Genomic DNA, 14,346 nt, shown 5'->3' on the forward strand with positions numbered 1-14,346 from the left:
TCCCAAATTGCCCCTCTCTGGATCTGTTTTGCTCTGTTCCCCTGAGATGGTGCAGGCCATGGCAGACATGCTGCTCAGCCTGCAGTGTTTGCTTCTGTTTTCAAACTTTAACCCTTATTCCTTCCCTTCCCCCCATTCATTTCATTCAGCATATTTATTGAGTGGCCACTATGTACATGCCTTGCTCTGGGGGTACAGTTGGTGGTGAGTGAGACAAAATTCCTACCCCTGGACTTAAGTGGGAGAAAAGTCATTAAGCAACTAGCTTTACTAATGAATATGAAATTGTAGAGTTGTGTTTTTTTTTTTTTTTTTTTTGCGGTGCTGAGGATTGAACCCAAGGCCTTGTGCTTGGGAGGCAAGCACTCTACCAACTGAGCTATCTCCCCAGCCCTGTAGAGATAATTTTATCAGAATGAAGTAGAATTCTGTGAGAGGATAATAAACGCATTCATCTTAAGTAGGACTCTTTAGAGCATTGGGTGTGGAGGATGGAAGGAATGGAGAGGTATATATGGTGCAGCGATTCTTCAGAAAGTTGAATGTATAGTTAACATGTGACCCAGCAATTCCACTTCTGAGCATATATCCAAGAGAAATAAAAACATGTCCAAGGCTGGGGCTGGACATGTGGTTCAGTGGTAGAGCACTTGCCTACATGTGTGAGGCACTGGGTTTGATCCCTGGCACCACGTAAAAATAAATAAAGGTATTGTGACCATCTACAGCTAAAAAATATATATATATTAAAAAAAGTCTCCATACACAAAAACTTATGTGTGCATGCTTATGGCATCGTTATTCATAATGAATATTCTTAATGGCAAAAGAGTGAAGCAACCTGAATACCTATCAGCTGATACAGTGATAAACAAAATGTGATTTATCCATATAGTGAATATTAACCAGCCATGAAAAGAAATGAAGTACCAATACATACTAAAACATAGATGATCCTTGAAGACGTGTCGGTAAGTAAAAGAAGCCAGTCACAAAAGGCCACATATAATGTGATTATATTTCTATGAAGCATCCAGAAGAGACAAATCCATGAACACTCAGCGACTTAAACAACAGAAATGGATTTTCTTACAGTTGCAGAAACTGAAGTCCAAGGTGTCAGCAGTGGTAGTTTCCCCTGAGGCCTCTCATTGGCTTGGACGTAGCCATTGGCTACCTTCCTGGTCACGTGGTCTTCTCTTTGTGTTTGGGTCCTGATCTCTTCTTGTAAGGACACCAGTCAGCCTGGAGTGAGGCCCACCCTAATGATTCAGTTGGCTCTAACCCTGTTTCCAAATGCAGCCACATTCTGAGATTCTGGAGGTTAGGACTTCGTATGAATTGGGCTGGGGCACAATTCAACCATAACCAATGGAATGAGAGTAATCGCTGCCGGACACAGGTCATATTTTGGGGATGATGACAGAGTTCTGAAATTCGTGGCATAACTTTGTGGATATACTGAAAACCATGGAATTATCCTCTCAGAAAGAGATGAGCTGGGCTCGGGTACATATAGCACAAGGCCCTGGGTTCAAATCCCCAGCACTGCAAAAAAAAAAAAAAAGAAAGAGATGAGCTTGGCCCTGGGGCAAGAAGAAGCCTGCGTAGAGAAGAGATGAGCTGGTGGGGTAGACAGGGGTCCTACCACCTGGGGCTTCTCTTTCAACTCCAAGAGCATTAATTAGTGCTTCAAATGTCTGCTCCCCCCGCAACACCTCACCTTTCTCTATATTATCTGGCATTAAAGCTCACTATTATTCAAACGGGATGAGACTGGAATTGGGAAACTTTGTAGACCTGCAAAGTGGCCCGTTTGCCAGTCGCTAAGTCCTTGTCAACTAGTAAGTCATTTAGTTCTAACAATCCTATGAGCTGGGTGCCTGCTCTCTTCGTTCCACAGAACCAGGCAGCTTGCCCACAGTCACACCACCCCGTAGCTAACACACAGAAAGCAGAGCAGGCTCCCAGGGCTGCCAGCCTGGCTCCAGGACCCACTGCATCACTGCCTTGTCACCGCCTGTGAATTTGGGTTTAGTGTCCTGTTTATTTAATTTTTATGGAGCTCCTGGGGGGATTGAACCTAGGCACTCTCCCACTGAGCTACATCCCCAGTGCTTTTTAAATTTTTTTTATTTTGAAACAGGGTCTGGGTAAATTGCCAAGGCTGGCCTCAAACTTGGGATCCTCCTGCCTCAGCTTCCCAAGTTGCTGTTCACCCCCTGCCCAGCTCTTGTGGACCTCACTGAGGCCCTGAGAGGTGAATGACCCGGCTAGGGACCCACTGTGAGTTAGAAGGTCAGGCTAGAATGCAGACCTCCGACACCAGCTAGAGGTCATTTTTTCAGCCCCGTCTTGGGCAAGATGTTGGGATTGGTGTGGACATGTGCAGTGGCCAGTGACCACAGAGCCCAGTCAATCAGGAACCACACCAGGAGAGGGGTGGGGGGTGATGGTGTGATGGGGGAAGCAGGCGGGGCACTTGCCCCAGCCTTCCTGATGCCTGTGTCCAGCCTTGTGCCTGTGTCCTCCCCACTGATGCGAGGCCTGCCTAACCTGTCAGTGACTCCTTGGCAAGTCTTCAGGGAGGGCCTGCCCTGCCAGAGAGGTCAGGGTCAATGTTGGGGGTGCTGAAGACGCCCAAGGGGGTGCCCAGGTGGCAGGGTGACTATCACTGGGAAAGCTGCCTTCCAGCTTGGGGTGGGTGCGGCAGAGGCCCGCGTGACCTTGCTGCTGACATTCCTCAGAGGCCACGTGGCCCCAACTGGCAGGGACAGCTGCGGACAGGGGCCGAACCAGCTTTGTTACCAGGGTGGCGCCCGCTCTCCATCCAGGCCCTGCTCAGCTCCTGCCCAACTCTGCTTTCCTTCCCGGCCGGTACTGTGGGTCCTGTGCCATGAGGGCCTAGAGGCAGAGAGCCCCCAGGGTCTCCCTGTGAGCCACAGGGCTTTGAGAAGATGGGGCAGGACCAGACAAAGCAGCAGATTGAGAAGGGGCTGCAGCTGTATCAGTCCAACCAGACGGAGAAGGCATTGCAGGTGTGGATGAGGGTCCTGGAGAAGAGCTCCGACCTCGTGGGGCGTTTCCGTGTGCTGGGCTGCCTGGTCACAGCCCACTCAGAGATGGGCCGCTACAAAGAGATGCTGAAGGTGGGCATACTCTCCAGGGTGGCATGGGCTGGTTGGGGCCAGTGCTGGATCGCTACTAGGGCCCCTCATAGCTTCCTTAGGCTCCTCTGTGTCCCACAGGCAAGTGGCTAGAGGCTGAGGCTTGAGATCCACATCTGAGGCCCTGAGTCTTAGGTGCCACAGCTTGAGCTTCAGATGTAGGCCTGTGGCCTTGAACTTCAGTTTTCTGAGACTGAGGTTCTCAAGCCTCCGGGTTCAGGGCTTTGGGATCTCAAGCCCAGACCTCGACTGCTGAATTTCAGCCTTCCAGTTGCAGGTACTATGTCTGCGTCTGGGGCTGTGGACTGTAGGTTTGAGGGTAGGGCTGGTGGACAGTAGAGACTTCCGATCTAGGCTGGAGGGTGCCAAGCTGAAAGCTACGAGTGAACTGAAGAACTGAAGCTTCTAGTCTGTTGCTGGGACCCAGAGAACATAGGGGCTGGAGCGGGGCGGGGGGAAACTGGTTGTCTGCTGATTTGGCTGTAAGGCCAGGGCTGGGTGTGGAGTCTTCAGGTCTGAGGGTACGTCATGTGCCTGCTGCCCTGGTGGGCAGTTTGCCGTGGTCCAGATCGACACTGCGCGGGAACTGGAGGATGCCGACTTCCTCCTGGAGAGCTACCTGAACCTGGCGCGCAGCAATGAGAAGCTATGTGAGTTTCACAAGACCATCTCCTACTGCAAGACCTGCCTCGGCCTGCCTGGCACCAGGGCAGGCGCCCAGCTTGGAGGCCAGGTCAGCCTGAGCATGGGCAATGCCTTCCTGGGCCTCAGCCTCTTCCAGAAAGCCCTGGAGAGCTTCGAGAAGGCCCTGCGCTATGCCCACAACAACGATGATACCATGCTCGAGTGCCGCGTCTGCTGCAGCCTGGGCAGCTTCTACGCCCAGGTCAAGGTGGGTCTGGGCCCCTGTGGGAGGGCAACGAGGACTCCCTGAGAGCCTCTCATGAGCCACACACCTGGTTGTACTGTCTTGTTCAGCCCTCCTTTTAAGTAGGGGTGGGGTGAAAGGAAGTCGATAAAGACTGAGCCAAGAAAGGCAGAGCCAGGATTCACATCATCATGTCTGACTTCCTGGGGGAGTGGGAGGCCCTGTGTGAGGACAGGTCATGGGCCTGTACTGCCACTAATTTGCTGGGTGATCTTGGGCTAGTCACTACTCTCTGAGCCCCAGAATATATGTCTATCAATGAAGGAGACAACTCACAGCAGGGATGTAAGGATTTATCCATCAGGTATTTATTGAGCATCTACTATATCCCAGGCATTATTGGACTGTTTCTCAGTGGCAGTGGAAATAACAGCAAAGTTCCTCGTGAAACTTGCCTTCTGGCAGGGTGAGAAGGACAGTCAACATGATCAGGAAGTCAACTGTGTAGCATGTTAGAAAGTGCTTAAGAGAAAAAGGGCAAGGAGGTGGCAGTGCAGGAAGGGGGTGGGCACACAATTTCAAATCGAGTGGTCAGAAGGCCTCAGGGAGTCATGTCTGGTGATGTGAAGGAGATGAGAGTATAGGCTATGCAGAAATTTGGAGGAAAGTTCTCCAGGCAAAGCTCTGCCCTGAGCGGTGGGCACTGGAGAGGCACACTTGTCCTGTTCCAGGAAGGATAGGGACCACATGGCCAAGGGAACCACAGGTGAGGGAAGCTGCTGGGTCAGGGACTGCAACTTGCAACATAACCCTCCCTGGCACCCCGGTTGCTTGGGCCATATGGGATTTGGATGCCTGGCACAAACTTAATAAATTGGGGGTAACTGACTGTATAGATGCTGATGGATCAGAGGCGGGAAGGAGGAAATGAGGGGCATCCAGGACAACCACCTAGAATTCTGTTTTCGGGAACTAGATGCCATTCAGTGAAATGAGGCAGGACTGGGGAGGGATAGAGATTTTTTAAGAACCTTTTTTATTATGAAGAAAATTAACCGTATGTGAAAATAGAATAATATAATGAAGACTCATATGCCCACCACTTAGGTGGGAAAACTGTTCATATTTTTGCCATGATTGATTTACACATTCAACCAAAGTGTTGTGATAGAAAATTGTAGTGATCATATTTTTACTCCAAAGTAGTTTAGTTTGCATCTTTAAAATTTTAGAAGCCATTTTGTTTCATAAGGACACTTTATAACATAATCACGATACTATTATCACACACCAGAATTAACAGTAATCTCTGAATAGCATCTAATGCCCAGTTTATATTTAAATTCCTCTACTTATCCTAAAAATATGTCCTAGCCCTCCTCAGCTTGTTTGAATTGGAACACGAACAAAAGTCACACATTAGTGTGCCTTATTGTGTCTTTCATATCTCTTTCAATAGAAAATTCCTTTCCTTCCTCTTTTTTTTTTTTTTTTTGCAGGGGAGGAGGGTGGCGGGGCAGGCGGGTGCGGGTAACAGGGATTAAACTGAGGGGTACTTGACCACTGAGCCACATCCCCAGCACTATTTTGGCATTTTGTTTGTTTTTTGTGGTGCTGGAGATTGAACCCAGGGCCTTGTGCCTGAGAGGCAAGCACTCTACCAACTGAGCTGTTCCCAGCCCCAACAGCCCTATTTTGTGTTTTATTTAGAGACAGGGTCTCACTGAGTTGCTTAGTGCATTGCCGTTGTTGAGGCTGGCTTTGAACTTGTGATCCTCCTGCGTCAGCCTCCAGAGCTGCTGGAATTTCTATCCTTCCTCTTTATTTTCCATGGCTTGTTGAGGAAACCAGACCAACTTCCTTGGAGAGTCTCTCTCTCTCTTTTTCTCTTTCTCTCTTTCTCTCTCTCTCTCTCTCTCTCTCTCTCTCTCTCTCTCGTTTTTGTATTTGATACTGGGGACTGAACCAGAAGCACTCTATCACTGAGCTATATCCTCAGCCCTTTTTATTTACTTTATTTTTAAAAAATTTGAGATGGGGTTATGCTAAGTTGCTGAAGTTGGCCTTGAACAAGTGATATCCTCCTGCCTCAGCCTGGGATTACAGGTGACTGACTGTTCTTTGTCTTTATAATATTGTCCCACTGTGGATAAACTATCCAGGTACCTTTGTTTTAAGGTATTTTGAAATATAGTTATAATGGTTCGATCCTGAGTTTTGGCACCTAAAAAAAAAAAAATAGAGAGAGAGAAAGAAAAGAAAGGAAGATGATTATATTAATATGTCCAGGCAAGGTGGTATATGCATGTAACACCAGCTACTTGGGAGACTGAGGCAGGAGGATCACAAGTTGAAGGTCAGCCTGGACAACTTAGTAAGATCCTGTCTCAAAATAAATAAAAAGGACCAGGGAGGGCTGGGCTTGTAGCTCAGTAGTCGAGCAGTTGCCTAGCATGTGTGAGGCACTGGGTTTGATTCTCAGCACTCAGCACTGCCTATAAATAAATGAATAAAATAAAGGTCCATCAACAACTAATATATATATATATATATATATATATATATATATAGGGTTTGGGGTGGTCTGGCATATATATATATATATATATATAAAATGTATATATGTATATATACATATATAACTAATATATATTAAGCAACAACTAATATATATGTATTAAAAAGTGTTGGGGTGTAGCTCAGTAGTAGAACACCCCTGGATTCAGTCTGTAGTATCACCAGAAAAGAAAAAAATAAAATAAGTATTATATACCATTTGAATCATTTATTTCCATTTTCTATTTTTAGGGTTTTTTTTTTTTTTTTTTTTTTTTTGGTTGGTTTGTTTGTTTTTTGTACTGGGAATTGAACCTAGGGGTACTTAACCACTGAGCTGCATCCCCAGCCCTTTTTATTTTTCATTTTGAGACAGTCTCACTAAGTTGCATAGGGCCTTGTTAGGTTGCTGAGGCTGGCCTCGAACTTGCAGTCCTCCTGAGCCTTCTGAGGCAGCGGTCTTCTGAGCCGCTGGGATTACTCCATGCCTGGCTTTAGTTTTTAAAGAAAGTAAGAAGTGCCAGAACATGGTTGTACGCTGTTGAGGATGATTCCGTAGAGGGAGACCTCAGTGATGCAGAGAACAGGGTTTGGGGTGGTCTGGCATTTGGAGCAGGGACGGGATGGAGGCAGAGTGGGACCAGGCTGGCAGAGTGGGAGATGCAGTGGGGAAGGGCTGGCATGGGAGCGCCTTTGATCTTCGCTTGTCCTGATGGCCAGGAGGCAGGTCATCAGCTGACAATGAGTAGGGAGAAAAGTTCTTTGGAGGTTCGAGGAGACTGTGCGAGAGAATCGAGTCTGCTCTGATGCTCTTTGGAGCCTGTAGTGCTGGCAATGACAGATTTGTCATTAAGCCCTCAGGGAACAGCTGCTGCTGAGCACCAGGAGGCAGACTCTAGATGGGGCTTTCCAGTGCCCCCGGCCCTGCGTGGCTGTGAAGCTGAAGAGACTTTTGGGACTGGGTGAGAAGAGAAGCCAGCTGTTCCTTTAACTTTTCATTCATTCATTGAACAAATATTGTGCATCTCCCACATCCAAGAATAGCTCACTGCTCTTGGGACACAGCAGCAATCCCAGTGAAAACCCTCTACTCCTGGAGCCCTCACCTTGGCACTGGCCGTTCCCTCTACCTGGATCCCCTTCCCCAGGGGCCAGAACGAATGAATGAACACTAGGCCCCTTGGCAGCCAGAGAGGCTGGGCCCTGGAGCCCTCTTCTGGGAACAGGTCCTGCGACCCCCTCTCATTCTGTGTTCCCTGCAGGACTACGAGAAAGCCCTGTTCTTCCCCTGCAAGGCTGCGGAGCTTGTCAATGACTATGGCAAAGGCTGGAGCCTCAAGTACCGGGCCATGAGCCAGTATCACATGGCTGTGGCCTACCGCCTGCTGGGCCACCTGGGCAGTGCCATGGAGTGTTGCGAGGTGGGGCAGCAGGGAAGTGGGCAGGTGGGGTGTGGACCTGGGTCTGAACCCTGAGATACAGGACCTCCGGCTTCCAGATCAGCCCGTGGAGGCCCTCGAGACTTGCCCATGGCCCAGCTCTCTATAGCTGAGCCCCCGAAGGATGTTTGTTACCTCCACCCTGTCCCCAGGCCTCATTCCCTTTAAGCCCAGCCTTAGAGGAGGGAGCTTCCATCTGTCCCCAGCATTCTCTACGGGGCACTTTGAAGAATAAACAGAAAAAGAATCAGGGTCTCTGAAGTTCCCACTACGTTGGATTCAGATCTTGGCTTTGCTACTAACTAGCTGGGTGACTTAAGTCAGGCCACTTCTCTGAGCAGCACTTTCTACCTGTCAGATGCCAGCTGCCTCACTGGGCACTGTGACCTCAGTGGCTCCATGTAGGAAGCCTCAGCATTATGAGAGGTGTATTAGGCCCTGAGGATACTGATGATCCTTCAGAGGGGTTGCTGTGGGGAGGGCACCTCAGTGGTGGGGTCAGATGAGCAAGCCTGAGCCAGCCTTCTCCCACACAGGAATCCATGAAGATTGCTCTGCAGCATGGGGACCGGCCGCTGCAGGCCCTCTGCCTGCTTTGCTTTGCCGATATCCACAGAAGCCGTGGGGACCTGGAGGTGAGGTTATTGGGCTGTGGGGCTCGGGGTGGATTGGTCCTCAGGCCTGGCCCAGCCTGACTCCCCTTCTCACCTGGCTCTGCAGACAGCCTTCCCCAGGTACGACTCCGCCATGAGCATCATGACTGAAATTGGAAACCGCCTGGGGCAGGTACAGGTGCTACTGGGTGTGGCCAAGTGCTGGGTGGCCAGGAAGGCACTGGACAAGGTGAGGTCAGACCCTTTCCTACATCCCCCAGCACTCCCCAGCACATCCTGCTTGGAGCCACTCAGCTGACATTCCGTGGGTCTACTGCCCAACAGGGCTCTCTCGGCCCTTTGTCTAACTTCACTCTCATCCTGTTTCCATGAGGCCAGGGCATCCCGTTATTTTCCAAGTTCTGAGAAGATCCATGACTTACCCAGGGGCCCACAGTTAGTAAAGGGCCAGGGCTGGGGTTTGGGCCTGGGCTACTGTAACTGCCTCCATGCCCTCATGCACCCTGGGAGACAGGCTTACTCCACCTCGTCCACGTCTGCACAAATGAGGCAGGAAGTGGCTCGCCACACAGTCCTTGCAACTGTGCGTGTCTGTTCCCACTACCTTCACACACAGGACAGTGCACCCAGCCCTGTTGGTCTCTGCGGGCCCCACCCCACCCCTTTCTTTGCTATGAGCCAAGGCCTCTGTCAGACACTCTGCCTGCAGCCCTGACCTCTGCTCACCTTCCAGGCTCTGGACGCCATTGAGAGAGCCCAGGACCTGGCCGAGGAGGTGGGGAACAAGGTCAGACCTGCATCTGTCTCCTGGTGTTCGATCAGAAGCCAAGTAGTTGGGGAGCATGGGTCTGAGGGAAGGCCCCTGGGCCTGCTGGTGCCCTGAGCCCTTGCTGGTCCTCTTGAGCTGCCTATGGCTGTCCTCAGCCTCCTGACCTCTCATTCCCAACCAGGGAGCACTTCCTGGGGAGGGGCAGGAGTTGCATCACTTGGAGGATAGCAGATTCCTTAGAGCCTTTTTGACATGCATTAAAACTCCTGAGGCGACTTCCATTCCCTAAGAGCTGGACACACCCAGGTCCTCATAGGTAATGGTTCCAGTTCTCTGTCTTCCTGGGAGTGGGTACAGTGGCTGCCTTCAACAGGTGAGGACAGTGAGACTCAGGCACTCAAGGTCTCTCACCCACTAACTGGTCTGTCTTAATACCAGGACCCATGTTCCTTCCATAGCATAACGTGACCTCTCCAAATTTATAATCACATCCAGACCTTAAAATATTGGAAACAGTCTCAGCATTTCTCAGGGTCTTTTAGGAAATATGCATTTCTCTGGGATCAGGTGCACAGTCCAAATAAAATGTCACAAATATTTACTTTGAGCTAGATTGTGCCCACGCAGATTTATCCAGCTATCAGGCTGATCAGAAATGCTTTTTTATCTTTTATTTTCTGAACAGAAATGCTGACAAGCTGTGTATATTTAATGAAAATAGGAAAGCAAATCATTAGGGAGATAATGCAGTAAATTTGGTCAAAAATTTCTTCAAAATATGGAATCCTCAGGCAGATTTAGGTGCCAAGACCTCTGATCTCACCAGCCCCTTCTTTCTGCTCCAAGGGAAACTGATTCAGGAGAGCAGGACGTTTTTCCTAGGTCCACCAGCAGGGCAGGAAAATGGCTGGGCCCAGACCTCACCAGCACTGACTTTGGTCTTGTCCCCCACTCCTCTCTCCTGTCTCCCCATGGCCCCAGCTGAGCCAGCTCAAACTGCACTGCCTGAGTGAGGGCATCTGCCGCAGCAAGGGGTTGCAGCGGGAGCTGCGAGCTCACGTCGTGCGCTTCCACGAGTGCGTGGAGGAGACGGAGCTCTACTGTGGCCTGTGCGGCGAGTCCATAGGCGAGAAGAACAGTCGCCTGCAGGCCCTGCCCTGCTCCCACATTTTCCACCTCAGGTGAGGCTCCTGTGCGGTGGCCAGGCCAGGGCCCGGCTGACTGCATCCCACTAATAGTACAGGAGACACTTACCTGCTGCTTTCTGGGGTCTAAGTGTGTTCTAAGAACTTCCCGCTTGACTCACTGAATCCTCCCAGCAGCCCTATGAGGCAGCCATTGTCAGTATCCTTATCCCCAAGGGAAGTGAGAGGCCTCCTAAAGGTCATCAGATTAGAGAAGGGGGCCAGCCCTGCCTCAGTGCCATGGCAGTGCCTGCTCCATCCCAGACTTGACGCTGCCCTGAAGGCTCTTGGAACAGAGCAGGAGAGGGGCAAGCAGAGCAGTGCCCCAGCCAGGAGACCAGGCCTTTCCTTCCCCTGCTGCTGAGTGGCACCAGGGACACCTTCCAGCCCTGCAGCAGGAAGGGGAGGGAGAGAGAGCCCAGGACCCAGAGTGGAATGACAGGTGTCGGGTGAGTGGACAGAGCCCTTTGCCTCCTCAGATGCCTGCAGAACAATGGGACGCGGAGCTGCCCCAACTGCCGCCGCTCATCCATGAAGCCTGGCTTCGTATGACTTCCAGCAGCATCCACCTTGGGCTCTCCCCCACCCCAACTCCCTTTGCTCCTCCACCCCAGACTGGAAGCCCAGGTCCGCTCCTGAAGCACCAGGGCCACCAGGGTCTCCTCAGACATAGTCAGGGCCTGGGGCCTGCCCACTGCTGCTCCTCTGGGCCCAACTGCCCTCCCTTGCCCCTTTGTACTTTGCTCTTTATAGAAAAATAAATGGTTTGTACCTGGTCCCAGTGATTCTGACTTTCCCTGCCCAAGGTGTGAGGGGGTGGGGAGAGTGGGAATGAGGTGCTCCATATGAGCTTCCCAGACAGCCTTCCCTCCACGTGGACACACCAGGCTGTCCTTCCAGGAGCTCAGGCTGCTATAGTGAGCCAGGAAGGAGATCCCTGCTGGTGGCATGCTGATGTGCAGGGGGTGGGGGATACTGCCCAAGTGAACACGATAGATGTGGAAAGTCTGTTAGAACACCATTGTGGGCTGATTGAGGCCCCCCAGATTCATCTGTTAAAGTCCTAGTCAGTTAGGACTGCTATCACAAAATGCCACAGACGGGTGGCTTACACACAACAGAAATTTATTTCTCACAGTTCTGGGGACTGGAAAGCCCAAGATCAAGGTGTCAGCAGATTTGATTTCTGGTGAGGGCCAGTAGTCTGATTTACCCATGGGACCTTCTCTGGATGACTTCACACAGGGCAAGAAGCAACATAGCTCTCCAGGGTCCCTGAGGAGGGCACTGTCATTTGTGAGGGTTCCATTCTCCTGACCTAATTACCTCCCAAAGTCCCCATTCCTAAAACAATCACATTGGGGATTAGGTTTCAATATATGAATCTTGGGGCAGGGGGTAGGAGGAAACAGGTGTTTGGACCATGGCACAACCTAGTCCCCAGTATGAGTGTTGGGGCCTTGAAGGAGATAATTAAGGCCAATTGAGGTCATAAGGGCGGGCACTAGTTCAATGGACTGGTGTCCTGGTGTCCCCTTAAGAAGAGGAAGAGAGGGCTGAGGTCATAGCTCAGCGGTAGAGCACTTGCCTAGCATGTGTGAGGCACTGGGTTTGATTCTCAGCACCACATAAAAATTAATTAATTAATTAAATAAAGATCCTTTGACAACTAAAAAATTTTTTAAAAAGAGGAAGAGGAAGAGACATTAGACACCAGAGAGCTTTCTATTTCTCCATGATGAACAGAGAACTGGTCATGTGAGGAGGATACAAGAAGGTGGCTATCTGCGAACTAGGAAGAATGCCCACTCCAGAAACTGAATTTTCTAGCACCTTGTTCTGGAACTTTCGAGGTCTCACTCTGTAAAAAAATTAATTTCTGTAAACCACCCAGTCTCTGATATTTTGTTGTGGCAGCCTGAGCAGACTAATAAGCATAAAAGCAATAAGTGCTGTGGAGCAATAAAGAGGAATGCATGGTTTCTCTTCTTCATCTTCATTTCCTTCCCCCTCCTCAGTCCTAAAGGCAGCAGGTGGGACAGAGCAAGGGAGGCAGGCATCCGTACGGAGGGGTGGCCTGGCGGAGGCATTGGAACTCAAGCCGAGTGAGGACACAGAATCTGTGTGAAGAGAGGAGGGTGTCCACACAACTGGGTGTCTCACCCTGCAGTGTCAGAGACCAAACTGAGTAAGGAGGGCCAGATGGGCCATTGCTTGGGCTGTTGGGGCCCAGTGAGGATAAGGAGGCATCCATGTTTGGCAATGGTCCATTGGAGGCACGAAGAGCTTGAATGGCATGAGAAGGGCATCCACATATTTGGGCATCCTGGAAAGGAGTATTAGAACCAAGATGAAATGAAGAAGGAACTGTGCAAGGTAGTGGCAATGGAACATTATTTGCATGGAAAGGAATTGATTGAATAAGTAAATATATTAAGGATAATGGAAGGAACCCTGTGGTGCTAAATTGTAGGGATCAGCATGAACTCGTGGATTTCAAAATATGTAGCTAGAAGTCAATTAAGATTTTTGTTTGTTTGGCTGGTTGGTTGCTTTTTGGTGTGGGGGGGGCATGAAGATTTAACCCAGTAGTGCTTTACCACTGAGCCACACCCTCAGGTCCCACCCACCTTTTTTGAGACAGAGTCTCACTAAATTGCTTAGGACCTTGCTAAACTGCTGAGGCTGGCCTTGAACTTTGGATCCTCCTGCCTCAGCCTCCCACGTTTCTGGGATTACAGGCATGCACTACCACAACCAGCTAGAAGTCAATATAGTTATAAATGTGAGTGTCCACCATGCTGGAGGAGTGGAGTGTACGCCAAGCCCCCTGATCTTGGTTTCTAAATACTGTGTTCCTAAAAGGAAACAAGGCTCTTTGGGAAAAGGTCTGATTCTAGACCTGGACCATGAAAAGTACAAGATGGGCCTGGAATATCTTTTACCAGAAAACATGGGAAATAAGGAATGATGAGGATGACGGGAGCCATCTTGGTTTGGCTCCTGCAGCTTGTGGTTGATGAGTGATCACAATCATCCCATCAGCGCAGCCTGCCATCACGGAGGACCACAGAATGGGTGGTTTAACCAATCAAAATGTATTGTCTCACAGTTCTGGAGACTCAAGTCCAAGATCAAAGTGCCAGAAAATTCCCAAAACTGCCTTCTCACCGTGTTCATACCTGACCTTTCCTCTGTGCTCCTGCAGAAAAAGAGGTGCTCCTTCTCCCTTCCTCTTCCTATAAAGGCACTAATCCCACCCTGAGGGCCCTACCTCATGACCTCATCTAACCCTGATCACCTCCCAAGGCCCCATCTCCAAACACCATCACGCTGAGAACTAGGACTTCAACATTTGGATTCTGGGACACACAAATATTCAGTGGATAGCAATGATACTAACAGATTTTGTTGACTTAAGAATTCGTACTGATAAATAAATTCATTAAGGTATTTATGAGAAATGAGATATTTGCATAATCCCAAAATTCTTACCTACAAAATACATATTAACTTGAAGAGAAAAAAGAGCTAAGTCTTGGTTGAAAAGGTTGGCAGAGCCCAGCTTTATCAAGTGAGAAAGGGTAACACCTCCAGGGATGAGACCCAATGAAGTCATGCTCCACCAGTAGCTGAACTCCACGCTGCTAATGTGATAATGCCACCAAGGATGTATAGCCCAGGACTGGAATCATGAGGACGTGCAAGGTGAATGCAGCATTAGAAATATCTCTAGAGCAACTGTGTTC

General features: G+C 49.8%; 1 protein-coding gene across 3 annotated transcripts; it reads left to right on the forward strand.

Moving 5' to 3' along the window:
• The first annotated feature begins 2,641 nt into the window (after positions 1 to 2,641).
• Rapsn (receptor associated protein of the synapse) lies at positions 2,642 to 11,373 on the forward strand. Of its 3 annotated transcripts, none has more exons than XM_047517512.1 (8): positions 2,643 to 3,149; positions 3,736 to 4,059; positions 7,854 to 8,012; positions 8,567 to 8,665; positions 8,751 to 8,873; positions 9,378 to 9,431; positions 10,395 to 10,594; positions 11,077 to 11,373. In XM_047517512.1, exons 1-8 carry the CDS (start codon positions 2,958 to 2,960, stop codon positions 11,147 to 11,149), a joined length of 1,224 nt encoding a protein of 407 aa, XP_047373468.1. In that variant the 5' UTR covers positions 2,643 to 2,957; the 3' UTR covers positions 11,150 to 11,373. The 3 variants fall into 3 exon arrangements, with proteins under 3 accessions (XP_047373469.1, XP_047373468.1, XP_047373466.1); XM_047517510.1 differs by having other exon boundaries at positions 2,663 to 3,149; positions 3,721 to 4,059; XM_047517513.1 differs by lacking the exon at positions 7,854 to 8,012 and having other exon boundaries at positions 2,642 to 3,149; positions 3,721 to 4,059.
• Positions 11,374 to 14,346: the final 2,973 nt, after the last annotated feature.

Source organism: Sciurus carolinensis, chromosome 11, assembly GCF_902686445.1.
Source record: "Sciurus carolinensis chromosome 11, mSciCar1.2, whole genome shotgun sequence".
NCBI classification, from domain to species: Eukaryota; Metazoa; Chordata; class Mammalia; order Rodentia; family Sciuridae; genus Sciurus; species Sciurus carolinensis.

Bases quoted from the DNA above. Each gene is read 5' to 3' on its own strand.
- Rapsn (XM_047517510.1), top strand. From the start codon at position 2,958: ATGGGGCAGGACCAGACAAAGCAGCAGATTGAGAAGGGGCTGCAGCTG. The intron at 3,150-3,720 runs GTGGGCATACTC...CCTGGTGGGCAG, and splicing joins GCTACAAAGAGATGCTGAAG to TTTGCCGTGGTCCAGATCGA. The intron at 9,432-10,394 runs GTCAGACCTGCA...CCATGGCCCCAG, and splicing joins CCGAGGAGGTGGGGAACAAG to CTGAGCCAGCTCAAACTGCA.